Source organism: Salmo salar, chromosome ssa22 (genome assembly GCF_905237065.1).
Source record: "Salmo salar chromosome ssa22, Ssal_v3.1, whole genome shotgun sequence".
Classification (NCBI taxonomy): domain Eukaryota; kingdom Metazoa; phylum Chordata; class Actinopteri; order Salmoniformes; family Salmonidae; genus Salmo; species Salmo salar.
The window spans coordinates 61,300,720-61,328,313 of record NC_059463.1 but is presented as its reverse complement, the minus strand read 5'-3'; the positions used below and the strand labels follow the sequence as shown (position 1 = coordinate 61,328,313).

Sequence of the window (27,594 nt, the reverse complement as noted above, 5' to 3'; positions counted from 1 at the left end):
CTAGCTCACAGAGTAGCTATAGCTAACTAGCCAGCTAGCTCACAGAGTAGCTATAGCTAACTAGCCAGCTAGCTCACAGAGTAGCTATAGCTAACTAGCCAGCTAGCTCACAGAGTAGCTATAGCTAACTAGCCAGCTAGCTCACAGAGTAGCTATAGCTAACTAGCCAGCATTGATAGTGCACCTTTCATTGTTTAGCTAAGTAGCTAGCTGGTTGATATTTTCCTTTTGTAACCTGAGCAGATGAAAGCAACATTCACCTCCACAAATGCAGTTCACATTGATATCCATACTGAATGAAGACATTAAGGGACCTCATGGGCCTTTTGCCTTTTTGGTAGGCCGTCATTGTAAATAATTTGATCTTAACTGACTTGCCTAGTTAAATAAAGGTTAAATAATACAACATTTTAAACGTTTCACTTAATTTAAAAGGGGGAAATTTGCCTTAAAATGTTTTGTGCAACTAACTTAAAGTTAAGGAAACTATAAGAGAAAAGATGAGGGGGAAATTAACCGGGTCCAGGGGTCAGAGGTTAAAGTGTTACCTGTCCGAAGCTGCCCTTGCCGATGACTTTGAGGAACTCGTATCTGAAGGCCAGGTGATCGTGGGGTACATGGATGTACCCACCCTGCTCGTCATCAAAACCCCCATTGTTGTTGCCCCCAGCAACCGCAGGACGCTTCTTAGCGTTGGGACCCAGGAAATACACCTGGTGGAACCATAATAATTATTAACAAATGAATCACGGAATTGTTTTAATGTAACAAAACACATTTTTGTGTGTGTGTGTGTGTCTGAGTGTGTGTGTGCGCATGCATGCATGCATGTCTCAGGAGGCTGAAGAAATGTTGCTTGGCACCTAAAACTTTAACAGATGCACAATCGTGAGCATCCTGTCGGGCTGTATCACCGCCTGGTACGGCAACTGCTCCGCCCACAACCGTAAGGCTCTCCAGAGGGTAGTGAGGTCTGCATAACTCATTTAGGGGTCAGTCTGGCCACAATCACTGGCCACTTTAATAATGTAACACTAGTCACTTTAATAATGTTCACATATCTTGCATTACCCATCTCATATGTATATACTGTATTATATTCTATTCTACTGTATCTTAGTCTATTGTATCTTAGTCTGACTTTGCTCATCCATATAATTATATATTCTTAATTCCATTCCTTCACTTTAGATGCGTGTATTTCTGTGAAATAGTTAAGATATGACTTGTTAGACATTACGGCATTGTTGGAGCTAGAAGCATTTCACTACACCCGTAATAACATCTGCTAAATGTGTATGTGACCCCAAAAATGTTTTTGAACTGTAAAGTTTGGTGGAGGAGGAATAATGCTCTGGGGTTGTTTTTCATGGTTCGGGCTAGGACCCTTAGTTCCAGTGAAGGGAAATCTTAACGCTACAGCATACAATGACATTCTAGACGATTCTTTGCTTCCAACTTTGTGGCAACAATTTGGGGAAGGCCCTTTCCTGTTTCAGCATGACAATGCTCCCGTGCACAAAGCGTGGTCCATACAGAAATGGTTTGTCGAGATTGATTTGGAAGAACTTGACTGACCTGCACAGAGCCCTGACCTCAACCCCATCGAACACCTTTGGGATGAATTGGAACGCCGACTGCGAGCCAGGCCCTAATCGCCCAACATCAGTGCCAGACTTCACGAATGATCTCGTGGCTGAATGGGAAGCAAGTCCCCGCAGCCAATGTTCCAACATCTAGTGGAAAGCCTTCCCAGAAGAGTGGAGGGCTGTTATAGCAGCAAACTTTCATATTAATGCAAATGGTTTTGGAATGAGATGTTCGACAAGCAGGGTTCCACATACTGTATCTAAAAATCAGGCAAAAAACCCCCTGTCAAAATTCTGACTGAAGCCTTCAATGCATTTTCAGGGTCGGGTTACGGGTCTCCGATTTTCACATTATCATAGTCGACTGTTGCGGATGGGTTTTTAAAATCAGGACGAACAAACAGCTGACGTGAACCACTAGTGCAGGTCTCTACGCTGAAAATTTACAGGGAGCATGCTGGCGTCTAAGTTTAGAAACTTAGGACCACAATGAAAAATATTTCAGGTAACAAGACATTTTAAAATGGTAGTAAAGATGCAAAGACATTCAAATTAAAAACTGAAATGTCACATTTACATAAATATTCAGACCTTTTTACTCGGTACTTTGTTGAAGCATCTTTGGCAGTGATGACAGCCTCGAGTCTTCTTGGGTATGAAGCTATATGCTTGTGCACACCTGTATTTGGGGAGTTTCTCCCATTCTTCTCTGCAGATCCTCTCAAGCTCTGTCAGGTTGGATGGGGAGCGTTGCTGCACAGCTATTATCAGGTCTCTCCAGAGATGTTTGATCAGGTTCAAGTCTGGGTTCTGGCTGGGCCACTCAAGGACATTCAGAGACTTGTCCTGAAGCCACTCCTGCGTTGTCTTAGCTGTGTGCCGTTGTCCTGTTGGAAGGTGAACCTTCGCCCCAGTCTGCGGTCCTGAGTGCTCTGGAGCAGGTTTTCATCAAGGATCTCTCTGTACTTTGCTCCGTTCATCTTTCCCTCGATCCTGACTAGTCTCTCAGTCCCTGCCGCTAAAAAAACATCCCCACAGCATAATGCTGCCACCACCATGCTTCACCGTAGGGATGGTGCCAGGTTTCCTCCAGACGTGACACTTGGCATTCAGGCCAAAGAGTTCAATCTTGGTTTCATCAGGCCAGAGAATCTTGTTTCTCATGGTCTGAGTCCTTTAGGTGCCTTTTGGCAAACTCAGTGGGCTGTCATGTGCCTTTTACTGAGGAGTGGCTTCCGTCTGGCCACTCTACCATAAAGGCCTGATTGGTGGAGTGCTACAGAGATGGTTGTCCTTTTGGAAGGTTCTTCCATCTCCACAGAGGAACTCTGGAGCTCTGTCTGAGTGACCATCGAGTTCTTGTTCACCTCCCTGACCAAGGCCCTTCTCCCCCTGATTGCTCAGTTTGGCCGGGCGGCCAGCTCTAGGAAGAGTCTTGGTGGTTCCAAACTTCTTCCATTTTAGAATGATGGAGGCCACTGTGTTCTTGGGGACCTTCAATGCTGCAGAAACGTTTTGGTACCCTTCCCCAGATCTGTGCCTCGACACAATCCTGTCTCGGAGCTCTAAGGGCATTTCCTTCGACCTCATGGCTTGGTTTTTTGCTCTGATATGCACTGACAACTGTGGGACCTTATATAGACAGGTGTGTGCCTTTCCAAATCATGTCCAACCAATCAAGTTGTAGAAACATATCAAGTATGATCAATGGAAACAGGACACTCCTGAGCTCAACTTCGAGTCTCATAGCAAAGGGTCTGAATACTTACGTAAATAAGCTAAACATTTTTTTTATTTAATACATTTGCAAACATTTCTAAAAACCTGTTTTCGCTTTGTCATTAAGGGGTATTGTATGTAGATTGATGAGGAAAATGTTTCATTTAATCCAGTTTAGGCTGTAATGTAACAAAATGTGGGAAAAGGGAAGGAGTCTGAATACTTTCAGAGTACAATGGTCACACTGTAGAGGCCTGGTGTAAATGTGTGCCCCAGCGTGTGTGAGTCCCACTGTGTGTGTGTGTGTACCTCTGGGTAGGAGTGTATCTCACTCTGTTCCGGGATAGTAAGTTGTGAGCGGTACTGTCTGAGGGCCTGTTCAGGAGTCAGGGGCCCCACCAGTTTGCCCCCCCAGGGTCCGGTGCTCTCTGACGACCCCTTACTGGATCCCGTACTGTCTGCGCTGCGTTCTTTAGACAGTCCAAGCACCGATGCTGGTTTACCGGTGATCTGTCCAGCGGAGCGCTCTTTAGACTGTCCAGGCACCGATGCTGGTTTACCGGTGATCTGTCCGGCGGCGCTGTTGCCGTTGTGCGTTGTCGCGGTAACAGCATTGACCTTGCGGTTGTAGGTGGAGTCTTCGTACGGGTACTTGACCTTCAACTGAGCCCCGCTAACACTGATCTGGTCCCGCATCACACCTGGCTTATTCACCTGGGGGAGGGAGAAGAGAGACAGAGTTAGAGAGAGGGGGGGAAGTGGGGAGAGAACCAGTGGAATAGGAACTAATTCCTGCCAGACGATGTTGTCCGGTAACAGGGTCAGGTGCAGCAAAGAAAGACTCATCAATGCTGTAGCTGGCTCAAAATAGAGCTGTAGCTGGCTCAAAACAGACCTGTAGCTGTCTCAAAACAGACCTGTAGCTGGCTCAAAACAGATCTGTAGCTGGCTCAAAACAGATCTGTAGCTGGCTCAAAACAGAGCTGTAGTTGGCTCACAACAGAGTTGTAGCTGGCTCAAAATAGAGCTGTAGCTGGCTCAAAACAGAGCTGTAGCTGGCTCAAAACAGATCTGTAGCTGGCTCAAAACAGAGCTGTAGCTGGCTCAAAACAGATCTGTAGCTGGCTCAAAACAGAGCTGTAGCTGGCTCAAAACAGAGCTGTAGCTGGCTCAAAACAGAGCTGTAGCTGGCTCAAAACAGGTGTTGAATTCATTAATTGAGGACTGCATTGTAGTGGTTAATCGAACCCACAACCCTGGCGTTGCAAACACCATGCTCTACCAACTGAGCCACACGGGACCCCCAGGTACTTCTATGTGGTCACTTTATGGACTGGTCCCCATTGATCTTTGTAGGGGGTAGTGGAGTTGTGTTCCATCTCAAATCAATTTCCATCTCTTTTGTATTCTTAATGTTTATTTCAAGAAAGTTATCTGCACACCACTGGACGAACATGGTCAAAGCCAAGTACTCCCTCTCCCGTCCTGCTGCTGAAACCCTCATACCTGCATTCATCTCCCGTCCTGCTGCTGAAACCCTCATACCTGCATTCATCTCCCGTCCTGCTGCTGAAACATTCATACCTGCATTCATCTCCCGTCCTGCTGCTGAAACCCTCATTCATCTCCCGTCCTGCTGCTGAAACCCTCATACCTGCATTCATCTCCAGTCCTGCTGTTGAAACCCTCATACCTGCATTCATCTCCCGTCCTGCTGCTGAAACCCTCATACCTGCATTCATCTCCAGTCCTGCTGTTGAAACCCTCATACCTGCATTCATCTCCCGTCCTGCTGCTGAAACCCTCATACCTGCATTCATCTCCCGTCCTGCTGCTGAAACCCTCATACCTGCATTCATCTCCCGTCCTGCTGCTGAAACCCTCATTCATCTCCCGTCCTGCTGCTGAAACCCTCATACCTGCATTCATCTCCAGTCCTGCTGTTGAAACCCTCATACCTGCATTCATCTCCAGTCCTGCTGCTGAAACCCTCATACCTGCATTCATCTCCTCCAGTCTTGACTACTGCCACTCATTCCTCTCCCTCATCAACTCAAAGTCCCACCATAAATTCCAAATGGTTCAGAACTCTGAACCAGGATCGGGACACATCACTGCACTCTATACTCCTCTGTAAACTGGTCATCTCTGTATACCCGTCGCAAGACCCACTGGTTGATGCTTATTTATAAAACCCTCTTAGGCCTCACTCCCCCCTATCTGAGATATCTACTGCAGCCCTCATCCTCCACATACAACACCCGTTCACTCCCCCCTATCTGAGATATCTACTGCAGCCCTCATCCTCCACATACAACACCCGTTCACTCCCCCCCTATCTGAGATATCTACTGCAGCAGCCCTCATCCTCCACATACAACACCCGTTCACTCCCCCCCTATCTGAGATATCTACTGCAGCCCTCATCCTCCACATACAACACCCGTTCACTCCCCCCCTATCTGAGATATCTACTGCAGCCCTCATCCTCCACATACAACACCCGTTCACTCCCCCCTATCTGAGATATCTACTGCAGCCCTCATCCTCCACATACAGCACCCGTTCACTCCCCCCTATCTGAGATATCTACTGCAGCCCTCATCCTCCACATACAACACCCGTTCTGCCAGTCACATTCTGTTAAAGGTCCCCAAAGCACACACATCCCTGGGTCGCTCCTCTTTTCAGTTCGATGCAGCTGGCGACTGGAACGAGCTGCAACAAACACTCAAACTGGACAGTTTTATCGCCATCTCTTCATTCAAAGACTCAATCATGGACACTCTTACTGACAGTTGTAGCTGCTTTGCGTGATGTCTTATTGTCTCTACCTTCTTGCCCTCTGTGCTGTTGTCTGTGCCCAATAATGTTTGTACCCTGTGTGTGCTGCTACCATGTAAGTCGCCAATTTGTAAGTCGCTCTGGATAAGAGCGTCTGCTAAATGTCTTAAATGTAAATGTTGTGCTGCTACCATGCTGTGTTGCTACCATGTTGTTGTCATGCTGTCTTGCTACCATGCTGTGTTGCTACCATGCTGTGTTGTTACCATGTTGTTGTCATGTTGTGTTGCTGCCATGCTGTTGTCATGCTGTGTTTCTACCATGCTGTGTTTCTACCATGTTGTGTTGCTACCATGTTGTGTTGCTACCATGCTGTTGTCATGTTGTATTGCTACCATGTTGTGTTGCTACCATGTTGTGTTGCTACCATGTTGTTGTCATATTGTGCTGCTACCATGTTGTGTTTCTACCATGTTGTGTTTCTACCATGATGTCGTCTAAGCACAGCTTAGAGGGACAGGGGAGGGGCGCAGCTTAGAGGGACAGGGGGAGGGCACAGCTTAGAGGGACAGGGGAGGGGCAGCTTAGAGGGACAGGGGGAGGGGCACAGCTTAGAGGGACAGGGGAGGGGCACAGCTTAGAGGGACAGGGGAGGGGCACAGCTTAGAGGACAGGGGAGGGGCACAGCTTAGAGGGACAGGGGAGGGGCGCAGCTTAGAGGGACAGGGGGGGGGCGCAGCTTAGAGGGACAGGGGAGGGGCACAGCTTAGAGGGACAGGGGGAGGGCACAGCTTAGAGGGACAGGGGGAGGGGCACAGCTTAGAGGGGACAGGGGAGGGGCACAGCTTAGAGGGAGGAGGGGAGGGCGCAGCTTAGAGGGACAGGGGAGGGGGCACAGCTTAGAGGGGAGGGGCACAGCTTAGAGGGACAGGGGAGGGGCGCAGCTTAGAGGGGGACAGGGGAGGGGCGCAGCTTAGAGGGACAGGGGGAGGGGCGCAGCTTAGAGGGACAGGGGAGGGGCGCAGCTTAGAGGGAGGGGGAGGGGCGCAGCTTAGAGGGACAGGGGGAGGGGCGCAGCTTAGAGGGACAGGGGGGAGGGGCACAGCTTAGAGGGACAGGGGAGGGGCACAGCTTAGAGGGACAGGGGAGGGGCACAGCTTAGAGGGACAGGGGGGCACAGCTTAGAGGGACAGGGGGAGGGGCACAGCTTAGAGGGACAGGGGAGGGGCACAGCTTAGAGGGACAGGGGAGGGGCACAGCTTAGAGGGACAGGGGAGGGGCACAGCTTAGAGGGACAGGGGGAGGGGCACAGCTTAGAGGGACAGGGGGAGGGGCACAGCTTAGAGGGACAGGGGGAGGGGCGCAGCTTAGAGGGAACATTTGTTATGAGGTGGAAACACACTCCTGAAATACGCAATCCTTCCCCCCAGCTGAGAAGTGAGAGTGTGGGGCAGGCGTGTGTGTGTGTGTGTGTGTGTGTGTGTGTGTGTGTGTGTGTGTGTGGGGGCAGGCGTGTGTGTGGGGGGCAGGCGTGTGTGTGTGTGGCAGGCGTGTGTGTGGCAGGCGTGTGTGTGTGGCAGGCGTTAGTGCGTGCGCGTGTGTGTGTGTGTGTGTGTGTGTGTGTGTGTGTGTGTGTGTGTGTGTGTGTGTGTGTGTGTGTGTGTGTGTGGTGTGTGTGATCCCTGAATAGCTGTGGGTGTGCAGCAGCAGGCATTCCTCCTAGATCAGCTGAACACACAGACAGAGAGACAGAGAGACAGACACACAGACAGAGAGACACAGACAGAGAGACACAGACAGAGAGACACAGACAAAGAGAGAGACAGACAAAGAGAGAGACAAAGAGAGAGACAAAGAGAGAGAGACAAAGAGACAGACACACAGACAGAGAGACAAAGACAGACCCCCAACAGACAGACAGACAGACAGACAGACAGACAGACATTGATCATTGGATGTCCTCCCTCTCTCTAATTCTCTTGTCCTTCTCTGTTCCTCACCTTCTCGTTCGTGTGCAAGACAAGAAAGAGTGTACAAACACACTGGTCTGCATGGGAGGAACAGAGGAATGGGAATTGAGAGTGCGTGAGAGAGAGAGAGAGAGAGAGTGTAAGTATGCCATGTTGTAGCAGAGAATACTTCTCTGTGCTCGTGGATTATAACCTGTCAGAAGAGAAGGGGAGAGAGGAGAAGAGAGGGGTAATGGTGAATGTGTTAGGTCAGATTTTCAAGCCTAGTAAATCTTTACAAACTATCGGACCTTGTTTCCTGCCTGCTGTGTGCTCTGCCTAATGGGTCTGGATGTAAAACAGCCCCTCTGGCAGTTAAGCCAATCAGAGAGCATCGTTCAAGAGGACCTACTGGGTCTGGTTCCAACACTAACACATCCCTCCTTCACATCCCTCCTTCACATCCCTCCTTCACATCCCTCCTTCACATCCCTCCTTACGGTTCAAATTAACCTGTTAGGGCTAGGGGGCAGCATTTGCACGTCTGGATAAAAAAAATGTACCCGATTTAATCTGGTTACTAATCCTACCCAGTAACTAGAATATGCATATACTTATTATATATGGATAGAAAACACTCTAAAGTTTCTAAAACTGTTTGAATGGTGTCTGTGAGTATAACAGAACTCATTTGGCAGGCAAAACCCTGAGACATTTTCTGACAGGAAGTGGATACCTGATGTGTTGTATTGACTTTAAACCTATCCCATTGAAAAACACAGGGGCTGAGGAATATTTTGGCACTTCCTATTGCTTCCACTAGATGTCACCAGCCTTTACAAAGTGTTTTGAGTCTTCTGGAGGGAGATCTGACCGAACAAGAGCCATGGAACGATGATGTCCCATTAGACACCTGGCGCGAGTTCATGTTGGGTACCCTCGTTCCAATACGTTATAAAAGAGTATGCATTCGTCCACCTTGAATATTATTCATGTTCTGGTTAAAAAAGGCCCTAATGATTTATGCTATACAACGTTTGACATGTTTGAACGAACGTAAATATATTTTTTCCCCTCGTTCATGACGAGAAGTCCGGCTGGCTTAGATCATGTGCTAACAAGACGGAGATTTTTGGACATAAATGATGAGCTTTTTTGAACAAAACTACATTCGTTATGGACCTGTGATACCTGGAAGTGACATCTGATGAAGAGAATCAAAGGTAATGGATTATTTACATAGTATTTTCGATTTTAGATTTCCCCAACATGACGTCTAGTCTGTATCGCAACGCGTATTATTGCAAAGTGTGATTTCCCAGTAAGGTTATTTTTAAATCTGGCAAGTTGATTGCGTTCAAGAGATGTAAATCTATAATTCTTTAAATGACAATATAATATTTTACCAATGTTTTCTAATTTTAATTATTTAATTTGTGACGCTGACTTGACTGCCGGTTATTGGAGGGAAACGATTTCCTCAACATCAATGCCATAGTAAAACGCTGTTTTTTGGATATAAATATGAACTTGATAGAACTAAAAATGCATGCATTGTCTAACATAATGTCCTAGGAGTGTCATCTGATGGAGATTGTAAAAGGTTAGTGCATCATTTTAGCTGGTTTTATGGTTTTGGTGACCCTGTCTTTGACTTGACAAAACATTACACACAACTCTTGTAAATGTACTGTCCTAACATACTCTAAATTTATGCTTTCGCCGTAAAACCTTTTTGAAATCGTAAAACGTGGTTAGATTAAGGAGATGTTTATCTTTGAAATGGTGTAAAATAGTTGTATTTTTGAAAAATTTGAATTTTGACATTTATTTGGATTCAAATTTGCCGCTCTTGAAATGCACCTGCTGTTGATGGAGTGCACCACGGGTGGCACGCTAGCGTCCCACCTAGCCCATAGAGGTTAAGATGATGGAGAGGGAGACGAAGGACTAAGAGGATAAGGAGGGAGAGAGAGAGACGAAGGACTAAGAGGATAAGGAGGGAGAGAGAGAGACGAAGGACTAAGAGGATAAGGAGGGAGAGAGAGAGACGAAGGACTAAGAGGATAAGGAGGGAGAGAGAGAGACGAAGGACTAAGAGGATAAGGAGGGAGAGAGAGAGACGAAGGACTAAGAGGATAAGGAGGGAGAGAGAGAGACGAAGGACTAAGAGGATAAGGAGGGAGAGAGAGAGACGAAGGACTAAGAGGATAAGGAGGGAGAGAGAGAGACGAAGGACTAAGAGGATAAGGAGGGAGAGAGAGAGACGAAGGACTAAGAGGATAAGGAGGGAGAGAGAGAGACGAAGGACTAAGAGGATAAGGAGGGAGAGAGAGAGACGAAGGACTAAGAGGATAAGGAGGGAGAGAGAGAGAGACGAAGGACTAAGAGGATAAGGAGGGAGAGAGAGAGACGAGGACTAAGAGGATAAGGAGGGAGAGAGAGAGACGAAGGACTAAGAGGATAAGGAGGGAGAGAGAGAGACGAAGGACTAAGAGGATAAGGAGGGAGAGAGAGAGATGAAGGACTAAGAGGATAAGGAGGGAGAGAGAGAGACGAAGGACTAAGAGGATAAGGAGGGAGAGAGAGAGAGACGAAGGACTAAGAGGATAAGGAGGGAGAGAGAGAGACGAAGGACTAAGAGGATAAGGAGGGAGAGAGAGAGATGAAGGACTAAGAGAATAAGGAGGGAGAGAGAGAGATGAAGGACTAAGAGGATAAGGAGGGAGAGAGAGAGATGAAGGACTAAGAGGATAAGGAGGGAGAGAGAGAGAGACGAAGGACTAAGAGGATAAGGAGGGAGAGAGAGAGACGAAGGACTAAGAGGATAAGGAGGGAGAGAGAGAGAGACGAAGGACTAAGAGGATAAGGAGGGAGAGAGAGACGAAGGACTAAGAGGATAAGGAGGGAGAGAGAGAGACGAAGGACTAAGAGGATAAGGAGGGAGAGAGAGAGAGACGAAGGACTAAGAGGATAAGGAGGGAGAGAGAGAGAGACGAAGGACTAAGAGGATAAGGAGGGAGAGAGAGAGACGAAGGACTAAGAGGATAAGGAGGGAGAGAGAGAGAGACGAAGGACTAAGAGGATAAGGAGGGAGAGAGAGAGACGAAGGACTAAGAGGATAAGGAGGGAGAGAGAGAGACGGACTAAGAGGATAAGGAGGGAGAGAGAGAGACGAAGGACTAAGAGGATAAGGAGGGAGAGAGAGAGACGAAGGACTAAGAGGATAAGGAGGGAGAGAGAGAGACGAAGGACTAAGAGGATAAGGAGGGAGAGAGAGAGACGAAGGACTAAGAGGATAAGGAGGAAGAGAGAGAGACGAAGGACTAAGAGGATAAGGAGGGAGAGAGAGAGACGAAGGACTAAGAGGATAAGGAGGGAGAGAGAGAGACGAAGGACTAAGAGGATAAGGAGGGAGAGAGAGAGACGAAGGACTAAGAGGATAAGGAGGGAGAGAGAGAGAGACGAAGGACTAAGAGGATAAGGAGGGAGAGAGAGAGAGACGAAGGACTAAGAGGATAAGGAGGGAGAGAGAGAGAGACGAAGGACTAAGAGGATAAGGAGGGAGAGAGAGAGAGACGAAGGACTAAGAGGATAAGGAGGGAGAGAGAGAGACGAAGGTCTAAGAGGATAAGGAGGGAGAGAGAGAGAGATGAAGGACTAAGAGGATAAGGAGGGAGAGAGAGAGACGAAGGACTAAGAGGATAAGGAGGGAGAGAGAGAGACGAAGGACTAAGAGGATAAGGAGGGAGAGAGAGAGACGAAGGACTAAGAGGATAAGGAGGGAGAGAGAGAGACGAAGGACTAAGAGGATAAGGAGGGAGAGAGAGAGAGACGAAGGACTAAGAGGATAAGGAGGGAGAGAGAGAGACGAAGGACTAAGAGGATAAGGAGGGAGAGAGAGAGACGAAGGACTAAGAGGATAAGGAGGGAGAGAGAGAGACGAAGGACTAAGAGGATAAGGAGGGAGAGAGAGAGACGAAGGACTAAGAGGATAAGGAGGGAGAGAGAGAGACGAAGGACTAAGAGGATAAGGAGGGAGAGAGAGAGGGGAAAAGGAGGGAGAGGGGAAAAGGAGGGAGAGGGGAAAAGGAGGGAGAGAGAGAGGGGAAAAGGAGGGAGAGGGGAAAAGGAGGGTGAGGGACATGTATTTGTATCGTTTTGTACAATGGTCATCCTGTATTGCAACAAAAGGTCTCAGTAACAGTGGTTTAGGACAGGACAGTGACAGTGTGTGCGTACCAACAGTGCGTTTGGGTATGGGAGGCAGGCAATACCTGGGTTTTTTCTAGATCAAAAGAGGCTTAGGTGATGGACAAAAAAAATTATGTAAAAAAATCCAAGATGGAGCTGCATTAGGACGTGTGTATCTGTCTTTGTCTTATCCCGTGTAAATAGCCGGTCTTTTTCATATATATCTTAACCTCTCCTTCTATCTACGAACTAAATATACTTTCCTGCAACCTGCCTCACCCAATGAGGTACGGATCTGCTATTTATATTCCTTATAACGGGAACTTCCATCAGGAGCTAGCCAGCTAACTAGCCAGCTAACTAACTAGAACTTCCATCAGGAGCTAGCCAGCTAACTAGCTACTAGTCTTTGTTAGCCACGGCTAGCAGTCCTCGCCCCCCAGTCATCAGCCAGCCTCAGCTCGGACAACACCTGCCAGTCTGCACAGCGCGATATCAACCCAGAGTATATCGAACTGCTTCTCTCTACCATTTCACCGGATTCCTGCCGCTCTGGATCATTACACCGGATCATTAGTCCTAGCTAGCTGCTAGCTAGCTGCAAACGAGTGTCTACTGTTAGCTAACACCTCTGCCCCGAAGCAAGCACCAGCTAGCCTTGAGCTAGCCTCGAGCTAGGCCCATACGCCAGCTAATTCTAGGGCTACAATACCTCCTTTGCCACTTGGCCTGGACCCTTCATTGTCGACACGGAGCTCCGCCGATCCATCACGACTGGTCTGCCGACGTGATCGCCCGATGTGGTCTCAACAGGCTATTCTGTTACGATGTCGCCGAAGAACCATCTACTATCCCCGGCCCGCTAGCTTTTCTGAACGCCGTGTCCCCTGCTCGCCTAGCGTAGTAGTGACCACCGAACAGCACACTGACTCACCTATTGCTGCTCTTCTGACCCTATGATCACTCAGCTACACAGCTGATGCACCCTGGACTGTTTCAATAACACGGTACCTCACTTTGTTTATCTGTCGGCCCCCAGCCTCGAACTCAGGTCCTGTATGTACCTAACTGACCCGCTCTGCCCATTCATCGCCAATTACCCGTTGTTGTCTTAGCTCTCCTGATCAACACCTGTGATTGCTTTATACCTCTCTCTAACGTCAAAACTGCTGTCTTGGCTAGTTTTGACTGTTTTATTTCACTGTTGAGCCTCCAGTCCCACTCAAAATGCCTTAGATTAACTCTTTCGTCCCACACAACACACATGCGGAGACATTACCTGGCTTAACTGGTGCCTCCAGAGACGAAACCTCTCTCATCGTCACTCAACGCCTAGGTTTACCTCCACAGTACTCACATCCTACCATAACATTGTCTGCATATTACTACAAGCTATTTAGTCATTGTTAGCCACTGCTAGCGGCCTTTACCTTCTGCATAGATACCAGCCCTTTTTTTTGCCTGGATAATACTCGCCAGCCTACCAGTATCGGACAGTCTCTCCACTACAACGCCGGATTCCTACCATAATCCCAGGACCATTACTCCTGATCTTCACAGCTAGCTAGCACCCACCGAGTTACCCAGTACCGAAGCTATCCCTGAGGCCCACCTCCCGGCCTACTCAGTTGTTCACCCGGACTCCACCTAAACACGGCTAGAACCCACTACTCCACCGGATCCCCGTAAACTCTGGACCTTGGCACCGGATCGCCGCTGCTACCGAGTAGCTATAGTGGCTAATGCCCCTGCCCCGAAGCTAGCACCAGTGATCTGTGAGCCAGGCGCATCTCCCGGCTAGCAAACTAAATTACTACAACTACAATTACCTCTTTCGCCATCTGGCTTGGATCCTTTGTCGACACGGCGCCCCGCCGCACCACCACGACTGGTCTGCCGACGAATACTCCATCTGCTGTGCCTCCAACCGGCCTCCGTCGGACGTTGGAGCAGACGCTTCTACTAGCCCCGGGCTACTAACTTTAAACGCCGTGTCGCACGCGTGCTAGCGTAGAAGCGACTACTCCGCGGCTTCCCTGTTCCATCTATTGCTGTTCACTGGACCCTATGATCACTTGACTACATAGCTGATGTCCGCTGGACTGTCCATTAATCACGCCATTCTGTTTATTTTCTGTTTATCTGTCGGCCCCAGCCGCGAACTCAGGCCCTGTGTAGTTAATCGACCCTCTCTGTCCAGTCATCACCATTTTACCTGTTGTTGTTGTCTTAGCCGATTAGCTGTTGTTGTCTTACCCGTTGTTGTCTTAGCTAGCTCTCTCAATAAACACCTGTGATTGCTTTATGCCTCGCTTTATGTCTCTCTCTAATGTCAATATGCCTTGTATACTGTTGTTTAGGATAGTTATCATTGTTTTAGCTTACTGCGGAGCCTCTAGTCCCACTGTAAATGCCTTAGATACCTCCTTTGTCCTACCTCCCATACATGTGGTGATCTCACCCATTATAACCAGCATGTCCAGAGATGCAACCTCTCTTATCATCACTCAGTGCCTGGGCTTACCTCCACTGTACCCGCACCCCACCATACCCCTGTCTGCATATTATGCCCTGAATCTATTCTACCACGCCCAGAAATCTGCTCCTTTTATTCTCTGTTCCCAACGCACTAGACGACCAGTTCTTATAGCCTTTAGCCGTACCCTCATCCTACTCCTCCTCTGTTCCTCGGGTGATGTAGAGGTTAACCCAGGCCCTGTAGCCCCAGAAGCCTCCTCCCTAAGTTTGTTTTATTCACTGCTTTAGCACACTCTGCCAAACCTGACGTCCTAGCCGTGTCTGAATCCTGGCTTAGGAAGGCCACCAAAAATTGTGATATTTCCATCCCCAACTACAACATTTTCCACCAAGATAGAACTGCCAAAGAATTGGCTTCCTATTTCGCAACAAAGCATCCTTCACTCATGCTGCCAAACATACCCTCGTAAAACTGACTATCCTACCGATCCTTGACTTCGGCGATGTCATTTACAAAATAGCCTCCAATACCCTACTCAATAAATTGGATGCAGTCTATCACAGTGCCATCCGTTTTGTCACCAAAGCCCCATATACTACCCACCACTGCGACCTGTATGCTCTCGTTGGCTGGCCCTCGCTACATATTCGTCGCCAAACCCACTGGCTCCAGGTCATCTACAAGACCCTGCTAGGTAAAGTCCCCCCTTATCTCAGCTCGCTGGTCACCATAGCAGCTTCCACCTGTAGCACGCGCTCCAGCAGGTATATCTCTCTGGTCACCCCTAAAGCCAACTACTCCTTTGGTCGTCTCTCCTTCCAGTTCTCTGCTGCCAATGACTGGAACGAACTACAAAAGTCTCTGAAACTGGAAACACTTATCTCCCTCACTAGCTTTAAGCACCAGCTGTCAGAGCAGCTCACAGATCACTGCACCTGTACATAGCCCATCTATAATTTAGCCCAAACAACTACCTCTTCCCCTACTGTATTTATTTATTTATTTATTTTTTGCTCCTTTGCACCCCATTATTTCTATTTCTACTTTGCACTTTCTTCCACTGCAAATCTACCATTCCAGTGTTTTACTTGCTATATTGTATTTACTTTGCCACCATGGCCTTTTTGCCTTTACCTCCCTTATCTCACATCATTTGCTCACATTGTATATAGACCTATTTTACTACTGTATTATTGACTGTATGTTTGTTTTACTCCATGTGTAACTCTGTGTTGCTGTATGTTGTCGAACTGCTTTGCTTTGTCTTGGCCAGGTCGCAATTGTAAATGAGAACTTGTTCTCAACTTGCCTACATGGTTAAATAAAGGTGAAATAAATAAATAAATAAAATAAATATGCTGCCCAGTCCCATCTCATGACTACAATACACACAGTAGTGTGCGTAGATAGCAACCCCATAGTAAGTCAATAGGGCTATAATAATGACTAGCCATCTAGTCATCTCCCTTGCATTACATTAGATGTAGGTTGTTTTTGCCTGTTAAACTTGCTGGTTCGCTAGATTATTACGATTCCCATATAGCTAGCTGATAATTATGAAGTTCTAAGTTTGTTTATGTGGCTCTCTTGTCATCTGGGTTACCATTAGCATGGCTGGCAGCAGGTTGGAGTGAATAGGCAGTACGACACAGGGCATAGTCGTGAGGTGATTGATGAACGCGTGTAGTCTCCCGCCCTCTCACTTAAAAAAAAACTTCTAGCTGAACCTCCTCCAGAGGGAGTTCCTCCCACTGTGGCCCGTCTAGCTGCCCTCCTCCAGAGGGATGTTCTCCCACTGTCTCCCGTCTAGCTGCCCTCCTCCAGAGGGATATCCTCCCACTGTCTCCCGTCTAGCTGCCCTCCTCCAGAGGGATGTTCTCCCACTGTCGCCCGTCTAGCTGCCCTCCTCCAGAGGGATGTTCTCCCACTGTCGCCCGTCTAGCTGCCCTCCTCCAGAGGGATGTTCTCCCACTGTGGCCCGTCTAGCTGCCCTCCTCCAGAGGGATGTTCTCCCACTGTCGCCCGTCTAGCTGCCCTCCTCCAGAGGGATGTTCTCCCACTGTCGCCCGTCTAGCTGCCCTCCTCCAGAGGGATGTTCTCCCACTGTCGCCCGTCTAGCTGCCCTCCTCCAGAGGGATGTTCTCCCACTGTGGCCCGTCTAGCTGCCCTCCTCCAGAGGGAGCTCCTCCCACTGTGGCCCGTCTAGCTGCCCTCCTCCAGAGGGATATCCTCCCACTGTGGCCCGTCTAGCTGAACCTCCTCCAGACGGATGTTCTCCCACTGTGGCCCGTCTAGCTGCCCTCCTCCAGAGGGATGTTCTCCCACTGTCGCCCGTCTAGCTGCCCTCCTCCAGAGGGAGTTCCTCCCACTGTCGCCCGTCTAGCTGCCCTCCTCCAGAGGGATGTTCTCCCACTGTGGCCCGTCTAGCTGCCCTCCTCCAGAGGGATGTTCTCCCACTGTGGCCCGTCTAGCTGCCCTCCTCCAGAGGGATGTTCTCCCACTGTCGCCCGTCTAGCTGCCCTCCTCCAGAGGGATGTTCTCCCACTGTGGCCCGTCTAGCTGCCCTCCTCCAGAGGGATGTTCTCCCACTGTGGCCCGTCTAGCTGCCCTCCTCCAGAGGGATGTTCTCCCACTGTCGCCCGTCTAGCTGCCCTCCTCCAGAGGGAGTTCCTCCCACTGTCGCCCGTCTAGCTGCCCTCCTCCAGAGGGATGTTCTCCCACTGTGGCCCGTCTAGCTGCCCTCCTCCAGAGGGATGTTCTCCCACTGTCGCCCGTCTAGCTGCCCTCCTCCAGAGGGATGTTCCTCCCCACTGTGGCCCGTCTAGCTGCCCTCCTCCAGAGGGAGTTCCTCCTAGCCGTTGGGGTGTGTGTGTGTGTGTGTGTATCATCCAGATGGTTATCTGTATCGTAGCTAGATTCAGGTTATATTTGCATGTTTTCCCAGGGTTGACAGAGTCCCTGCAGGCTGTGTATTAACTCATGGATCATGAAAAGTGATGTGATAGCTAGCTAACTTGCTAAATAACCATTATGATCAGTGATAACCTATTAGGTACTGCACTAGCAACTTGCTTTTTACTAGTAGACTCATCATCTATGGCGCCTTCTCCCGCTAGAATGAACTTGGTGCATCTTCTATCAATCTAATTGATAGGAAAGGCGCAGTCACAAGGTGAACGATGACAGGAAAACACGTCTACACGTCCGGTATCTGGGTGTGTGTGTGTGTGTGTGTGTGTGTGTGTGTAGTGTGTGTTGTGTGTGTGTAGTGTGTGTGTAGTGTGTGTGTAGTGTGTGTAGTGTGTGTGTGTGTGTGTGTGTAGTGTGTGTAGTGTGTGTAGTGTGTGTGTGTGTAGTGTGTGTGTGTACACTGTGGTTACAGTCACGTGTTTTTACACAGAGGCAGAGAGCAGGATGATCCTTCAACGTCTTTGTATTTTGCGTGTTTCATATGCAGCCAGCGAGTGGTAGCGTATAGGCTATTTACCGTGCTTTGACAGACTGAATGAAGCTGGACCAGGTTTATAAAAGGTGTGGAACAGACTGAATGAAGCTGGACCAGGTTTATAAAAGGTGTGGAACAGACTGAATAAAGCTGGACCAGGTTTATAAAAGGTGTGGAACAGACTGAATAAAGCTGGACCAGGTGATTAAAAGGTGTGGAACAGACTGAATAAAGCTGGACCAGGTGATTAAAAGGTGTGGAACAGACTGAATAAAGCTGGACCAGGTTTATAAAAGGTGTGGAACAGACTGAATAAAGCTGGACCAGGTTTATAAAAGGTGTGGAACAGACTGAATAAAGCTGGACCAGGTGATTAAAAGGTGTGGAACAGACTGAATAAAGCTGGACCAGGTTTATAAAAGGTGTGGAACAGACCGAATGAAGCTGGACCAGGTTTATAAAAGGTGTGGAACAGACCGAATAAAGCTGGACCAGGTTTATAAAAGGTGTGGAACAGACTGAATGAAGCTGGACCAGGTTTATAAAAGGTGTGGAACAGACTGAATGAAGCTGGACCAGGTGATTATAAAGGTGTGGAACAGACTGAATGAAGCTGGACCAGGTTTATAAAGGTGTGGAACAGACTGAATGAAGCTGATGTCGTCTATCCTTGCCATTCATAAATCATTCATACAGTATGTCCATGGTATCGCGTCAGGACAACTAAAGAGCTCGTTTGTTTCCATCAGGACTTCCCAGACAGTGACTCGTCAGTAGTCTGCCGCATCAGTAAGAGAGACGTTCATTTGGCTTCCTAATTTGTATACTGGTAGGGGCTTTTCTGCAGATAAATGACGAAAATATTAAAATGAACCTGGTGAATCATTCTCACTGCACGAACAATAGGGTAGAGGCTATTGTTCGTCATTCTGGTTCAAAATATGACAAAAGAAAAAACAGATTGTATTGATAAAAGGCCAACTGATGTAATCAATGTGCTGGTTTCAGTGTAGCAAAGCCCCATATTTAACACCTGCTTCCTTCTTCAAATCACACCTGTATTTCAGGATGCCGTGGACGTCAACAGACTCTTACATGACGACATATTAAAAAAAAAAAAGTAGTTCTGGAATACAAAAATCAACGGTTTACCCGATATGAATGAAAATACCCTCCAATTAAAGCTGACAGTCTGCACTTTAACCTCATAGTCATTGTTTGGTTTCAAATCCCAAAGTGCTGGAGTACGGAGCCAAAACATCCATAAAAGGTGTCACTGTGCCAAAACTTTTGGAGCTCACTGACAAAGGCTAACTTTCCGAACCTTCCCAACAATACAGAGAGAAAGAAAACAGATGTAATAAAAAGGTAAAAAACGTAATAATAATTACACAATGATAACTAGGTTATATACACAGGGTACCAGTACTGAGTAATGATAACTAGGTTATATACACAGGGTACCAGTACTGAGTAATGATAACTAGGTTATATACACAGGGTACCAGTACTGAGTAATGATAACTGGGCTATATACACGGGGTACCAGTACTGAGTAATGATAACTAGGTTATATACACAGGGTACCAGTACTGAGTAATGATAACCAGGCTATATACACAGGGTACCAGTACTGAGTCCATGATAACTAGGCTATATACACAGGGTACCAGTACTGAGTCAATGATAACTAGGTTATATACACAGGGTACCAGTACTGAGTAATGATAACTAGGTTATATACACAGGGTACCAGTACTGAGTAATGATAACTAGGTTATATACACAGGGTACCAGTACTGAGTAATGATAACCAGGCTATATACACAGGGTACCAGTACTGAGTCAATGATAACTAGGTTATATACACAGGGTACCAGTACTGAGTCAATGATAACTAGGTTATATACACAGGGTACCAGTACTGAGTCAATGATAACTAGGCTATATACACAGGGTACCAGTACTGAGTAATGATAACTAGGCTATATACACAGGGTACCAGTACTGAGTCCATGATAACTAGGTTATATACACAGGGTACCAGTACTGAGTAATGATAACTAGGTTATATACACAGGGTACCAGTACTGAGTCAATGATAACTAGGCTATATACACAGGGTACCAGTACTGAGTAATGATAACTAGGCTATATACACAGGGTACCAGTACTGAGTCCATGATAACTAGGTTATATACACAGGGTACCAGTACTGAGTAATGATAACTAGGTTATATACACAGGGTACCAGTACTGAGTCCATGATAACTGGGTTATATACACAGAGTACCAGGTTATATACACAGGGTACCAGTACTGAGTAATGATAACTGGGCTATATACACAGGGTACCAGTACTGAGTCCATGATAACTAGGTTATATACACAGGGTACCAGTACTGAGTAATGATAACTAGGTTATATACACAGGGTACCAGTACTGAGTAATGATAACTAGGTTATATACACAGGGTACCAGTACTGAGTAATGATAACTGGGCTATATACACAGGGTACCAGTACTGAGTCAATGATAACTAGGTTATATACACAGGGTACCAGTACTGAGTCAATGATAACTAGGTTATATACACAGGGTAGCAGTACTGAGTAATGATAACTAGGTTATATACACAGGGTACCAGTACTGAGTAATGATAACTAGGTTATATACACAGGGTACCAGTACTGAGTCAATGATAACTAGGCTATATACACAGGGTACCAGTACTGAGTAATGATAACTAGGTTATATACACAGGGTACCAGTACTGAGTAATGATAACTAGGTTATATACACAGGGTACCAGTACTGAGTAATGATAACTAGGCTGTATACACAGGGTAGCAGTACTGAGTCAATGATAACTAGGTTATATACACAGGGTACCAGTACTGAGTCAATGATAACTAGGTTATATACACAGGGTACCAGTACTGAGTCAATGATAACTAGGCTATATACACAGGGTACCAGTACTGAGTAATGATAACTAGGTTATATACACAGGGTACCAGTACTGAGTAATGATAACTAGGCTATATACACAGGGTACCAGTACTGAGTCAATGATAACTAGGCTATATACACAGGGTACCAGTACTGAGTCAATGATAACATGGCTGTATACACAGGGTACCAGTACTGAGTCAATGATAACTAGGTTATATACACAGGGTACCAGTACTGAGTCAATGATAACTAGGTTATATACACAGAGTACCAGTACTGAGTCAATGATAACTGGGTTATATACACAGGGTACCAGTACTGAGTAATGATAACTAGGCTATATACACAGGGTACCAGTACTGAGTCAATGATAACTAGGTTATATACACAGAGTACCAGTACTGAGTCAATGATAACTGGGTTATATACACAGGGTACCAGTACTGAGTAATGATAACTAGGTTATATACACAGGGTACCAGTACTGAGTAATGATAACTAGGTTATATACACAGGGTACCAGTACTGAGTCCATGATAACTAGGTTATATACACAGGGTACCAGTACTGAGTCCATGATAACTAGGTTATATACACAGGGTACCAGTACTGAGTCCATGATAACTAGGTTATATACACAGGGTACCAGTACTGAGTAATGATAACTAGGTTATATACACAGGGTACCAGTACTGAGTAATGATAACCAGGCTATATACACAGGGTAGCAGTACTGAGTAATGATAACTAGGTTATATACACAGGGTACCAGTACTGAGTCCATGATAACTGGGCTATATACACAGGGTACCAGTACTGAGTCCATGATAACTAGGCTATATACACAGGGTACCAGTACTGAGTCCATGATAACTAGGTTATATACACAGGGTACCAGTACTGAGTCCATGATAACTAGGTTATATACACAGGGTACCAGTACTGAGTCCATGATAACTAGGTTATATACACAGGGTACCAGTACTGAGTAATGATAACTAGGTTATATACACAGGGTACCAGTACTGAGTAATGATAACTAGGTTATATACACAGGGTACCAGTACTGAGTAATGATAACTGGGCTATATACACAGGGTACCAGTACTGAGTCCATGATAACTAGGTTATATACACAGGGTACCAGGTTATATACACAGGGTACCAGTACTGAGTAATGATAACTAGGTTATATACACAGGGTACCAGTACTGAGTAATGATAACTAGGTTATATACACAGGGTACCAGTACTGAGTAATGATAACCAGGCTATATACACAGGGTACCAGTACTGAGTAATGATAACTGGGCTATATACACAGGGTACCAGTACTGAGTCCATGATAACTAGGTTATATACACAGGGTACCAGGTTATATACACAGGGTACCAGTACTGAGTAATGATAACTAGGTTATATACACAGGGTACCAGTACTGAGTAATGATAACTAGGTTATATACACAGGGTACCAGTACTGAGTAATGATAACTAGGTTATATACACAGGGTACCAGTACTGAGTAATGATAACTAGGCTATATACACAGGGTACCAGTACTGAGTAATGATAACTAGGCTATATACACAGGGTACCAGTACTGAGTCCATGATAACTAGGCTGTATACACAGGGTACCAGTACTGAGTAATGATAACTAGGTTATATACACAGGGTACCAGTACTGAGTAATGATAACTAGGTTATATACACAGGGTACCAGTACTGAGTAATGATAACTAGGTTATATACACAGGGTACCAGTACTGAGTAATGATAACTAGGTTATATACACAGGGTACCAGTACTGAGTCCATGATAACTAGGTTATATACACAGGGTAGCAGTACTGAGTCCATGATAACTAGGTTATATACACAGGGTACTAAACTTTATGGTGTTGGAGTCGTGTTTGGCCACGCAGTCGTGGGTGAACAGGGAGTACAGGAGGGGGCTAAGCACACACCCCTGAGGGGCCCCAGTGTTGAGGATCAGCATGGCGGATGTGTTGTTGCCTACCCTCACCACCTGAGGGCGGCCCGTCAGGAAGTCCAGGATCCAGTTGCAGAGGGATGTGTTTAGTCCCAGGATCCTTAGCTTAGTGATGAGCTCGGATGGCGCTGTAGTGAACAGCATTCTCACATAAGTGTTCCTTTTGTCCAGGTGGGAAAGGGCAGTGTGGAGTGCAATAGAGATTGTCTCATCTGTGAGTCCGTTTTTTTTTTTTTTTACATACATATATATTTTTTAACACCTTTATTGAACTAGGCAAGTCAGTTAAGAACAAATTCTTATTTTCAATGACGGCCTAGGAACAGTGGGTTAACTGCCTTGTTCAGGGCCCGGGGAACAGTGGGTTAACTGCCTTGTTCAGGGGCAGAACGACAGATTTTTACCTCGTCAGTTCGGGGATTTGATCCAGCAACCCTTTCGGTTACTGGCCCAACGCTCTAACCACTGGGCTACCTGCCACCCCATCTGTTGGGGCGGTTTGCGAATTGGAGTGGGTTGAAGGTGTCTGGGATTATGATGTTGATGTGAGCCATGACCAGCATTTCAAAGCATTTCATGTGAGAACTACGGGTCGATAGCCATTTTGACAGGTTACCTTAGTGTTCTTGGGCACAGGGACTATAGTGGTCTGCTTAAAACATGTAGGTATTACAGACTCGGACAGGGAGAGGTTGAAAATGTCAGTGAAGACACTTGCTGGCTGGCGCATACTCTGAGTACACGTCCTGGTTATCCATCTGGACCCCCTGAGGCCTTGTGAACATTGACCGGTTTTACTCACATCGTCAACGGAGAGCGTGTGTTAGTTTGCAAACCCTGACACATGCGACAAACATCAGAGCCGATGTCGTAGGATTCGATCTTTAGCCTTGTATTGACGCTTTGCCTGTTTGCTGGTTAGTCAAGAGGGCGTAGCAGGAACTATCTTGGTAAATGATATGGTCTTCAGATGATCTAACTCAGGTGAGCAGGACATCCTAAATATTAGAGATCGCACACGAGCTGTTGAGAAAAAGACACACACCTCCCCCATTGAGCTTACCCTCGCTGCCGTTCTATCCTGCCGATGTATAGAAAAACCAACTAGACGCATATTTTATCCATGTCCTCGTTCAGCCGCGACTCTGTGAAACATATGATATTACAGTTCTTCAGGTCCCGTTGATAGGATAGTCTCAAACGGAGCTCCATCCAGTTTATTCTCCAGTGATTGTTACGTTTCGCCAATAGAACGGAGGGCAGAGGCGGGTTATGTACTCGCCCGACGTAATTTCGTCAGGGTACCCTCACGTCAGCCTCTCTCTCTCTCTCTCTTACGTTGCCCTTTTTCGTGTCTCTGGGATTAGGGCCTGGTCCGAGGTGAGCAGTACGTTGCCCTTTTTCGTGTCTCTGGGATTAGGGCCTGGTCCGAGGTGAGCAGTACGACCTGCGCATCCCGATTCGTTGAAGTAGAATTCTACTTCCAAATGGGAGGTTAGTGATCCCTGTTCTGATGTCCAGAATCTATTTTCGGTCTTTACAGTCACAGGAAACGATGACGGAAACATAATTAATATAACTTTTTTTGGTACATTAAGTGCAATATGTAACCATTTGGGTGATCTGACCAAATTCCCATAGAAATGTGAGTTATATACATCTGTCATTCTCATTGAAAGCAAGACAAACAAGCGGTAGATCTGTTCTACGTGCTCTATTTCTATGCTTCCCATTCTTAAGTTTAATTTCAGCGTCTTTTACATTCGGTTTTGTACACCAGCTTTAAACCTGCTGAAAATACAATATTTATGGTTATGGAAAATATATTTAGCAGCTGTTTAGATTAAACATTGATTCTCTACACAACACTTGCTTGTTATGTCACACAAACTGAAATGAGAATTTTAGGCTCTTGATCTCTGCTGTTACCAATAGAAGCTTGCTTTTGCAGGAAGCTAACCCCTTAGCTAGATAACTAGCCATCAAACTGCAGAGCCATTAGCACGTTTTAAACAGTTACCTTAATAGTTGTAAGATGTCTAGCTGGTAAATATCTCGTAGTGATTTCCCCTACTGTAACTAGATCACCTGACGCCTGCTGGACAACATGGCTCTGGTCTCTCGTCATCACGTGCTTGCAAACAAAACAACATGTGACTGGGGACTACCGGTAAACTTCATCATGAAAAAAAATTGTTTCAATGAACGCAAATCTGCTTTATATCCTAACATATGGCACACGTAACGTAGACTGCAGGTATTTACTCTAAAGAGTAGCGACAAATAGAAAAACGTATTAAATTAGTACATTTCAACGGTATTGAAAAACCATCCCATGGCCATTTCCAAATATCCGGGTATACAGTATACTGCCCAACCCTAGTGTTTGTGTGTGTGTGTGTGTGTGTGTGTAGTGTTTTGGGGTATTGGGGGCAGGCCTGCGGGGGTGTGTGTGTGTGTGTGTGTGTGTGTGTGTGTGTGTGTGTGTGTGTGTGTGTGTGTGTAGTGTTTTTGGGTATTGGGGGCAGGCCTGCGGGGCGGTGTGTGTGTGTGTGTGTGTGTGTGTGTGTGTGTGTGTGTGTGTTTGTGTGTGTGTGTGCTCACAGTGTGTTTGGGTATCGGGGGCAGGCCAGCGGGGGTGTGTGTGTGTGTGTGTGTGTGTGTGTGTGTGTGTGTGTGTGTGTGTGTGTGTGTGTACTCACAGTGTGTTTGGGTATCGGGGGCAGGCCAGCGGGACTGTGTGCGTCTGCTTCTTCCTTCAGTAGGTGGTCAGTTCTCATGTAGGAGTTATAGAGGCCGTCGCCATGACGCGCTGGTGGACACAACAACACAGGTCAGAGGTCACGCTCTGGATCAACTTTATTGACATTAACAATATAAATCAGACACATTTCTAATAAATAAATTGGTCTAACAGGAGCTCTCATATCGAAACAGTAACCTAACATAGACTGAGTACACCTTTTGCCCTCAGAACAGCCTCAAATCGTTGGGGCATGGACTCCACAAGGTGTCGAAAGCGTTCCACAAGGTAGGGTTCGGGTCACATTTTATCCTCGCCGTCCCGGTACCGCAATTTCAACTGTCCCAAACTTAACTTGAACCATCCCAAAATGAAAACACATGTTTGTTTTTTTTTGTTTTTTTTTAAAATGTGTTGATATGCCAACATGGGTCTAGCTCATTTACAATGCTTTTAAAGTAAAGTATTTCAGTCTATATTACATCAACTTCATTTGTTAACATAAAACTTTTTGGCATCTAAATGAAAATAAAAAAAACATAAATTAAATTATTAGAAAGTATAATGTATTAACGGCATTATTAGATAGTATAATGTATTAATGACATTATTAGATAGTATAATGTATTAATGACATTATTAGAAAGTATAATGTATTAATGACATTATTAGAAAGTATAATGTATTAATTGAACATGCTAACCACATGTATAGAATATACAGTACCAGTCAAAAGTTTGGGCACACCTACTGATTTCTTTATTTTACTACATTGTAGAATAATAGTGACGATATCAAAACTATAAAATAACACATATGGAATCACGTAGTAACCAATGGAATCAGTCTCAAGAAAGTTTGGCTCATTTTCAGTCTCCTCCCTTATATCAGCATCGGTCTGGACATGACAGGCTGTATGTAGCCAATAGGCATCGGCTATCACCTACACATCAACATAAAGGCTAATTACTTATGTACATTTACATACACTTTTGTTTTTCTTCACAGAATTCCTACAATTTTTCAGTTTTCAAATCAATTTACTTAGCAATTTTAGTTAATGGCCTTGCAGCCCTGGCAGAAGCCCTTGGTGCCCTGGCAGAAGCCCTTGGTGCCCTGGCAGAAGCCCTTGGTGCCCTGGCAGAAGCCCTTGCAGCCCTGGCAGAAGCCCTTGGTGCCCTGGCAGAAGCCCTTGGTGCCCTGGCAGAAGCCCTTGGTGCCCTGGCAGATCGGGTACTTCTTAACTGGTACCTAGAGCAAAACAACCGACATGTACGTGTCCGTGGGAGTCTCACCGTTCCACAGAGGGGTCATATTAGTGTGTAGAACAAACTGTTTGGACGCTACAGACAGAAGTTGTCAGAAGAGGCTGTACCAACTTCAGACGAGTCCTGTGATGATGGTGGGGGGGGGGGTCATAGAGCAAAACTAAGAACACCATCGTGTTCCTGAGAGTCTCATCTTTCTACAGAGTGGTAGTTTGTAGGCCAAACCAGTCGGAGACTACATACGTTTTCGTGAGAAGACCGATTTTCAGGATGTCTCAGTCTGACAAACATCGCTCTAACTCTGCCATCTTTCACCACAGATGGGGGAAGGGCCATACTGGCGGATGAGATGGATTGAGACACAGCCCATGCAACAACAACAAAAATTTCTGTAGTTTAAACAGATGGGGATTTCTGCATTATGTTCATTCGATTTCCGTGGAGCAACTTCTAATAACATAATTTCAGGCCTGTA

General features: G+C 46.4%; 1 protein-coding gene across 1 annotated transcript in view; it reads right to left on the bottom strand.

The window, feature by feature from the left end:
- Positions 1 to 27,594, bottom strand: part of LOC106583824 (dual specificity tyrosine-phosphorylation-regulated kinase 2) — a 37,270-nt gene that overhangs the window by 2,988 nt on the left and 6,688 nt on the right. The window contains 3 exon segments of the mRNA XM_074112242.1: positions 549 to 713; positions 3,618 to 4,022; positions 25,811 to 25,920. Of these exon segments, the coding sequence (XP_073968343.1) occupies positions 549 to 713; positions 3,618 to 4,022; positions 25,811 to 25,920 (680 nt within the window).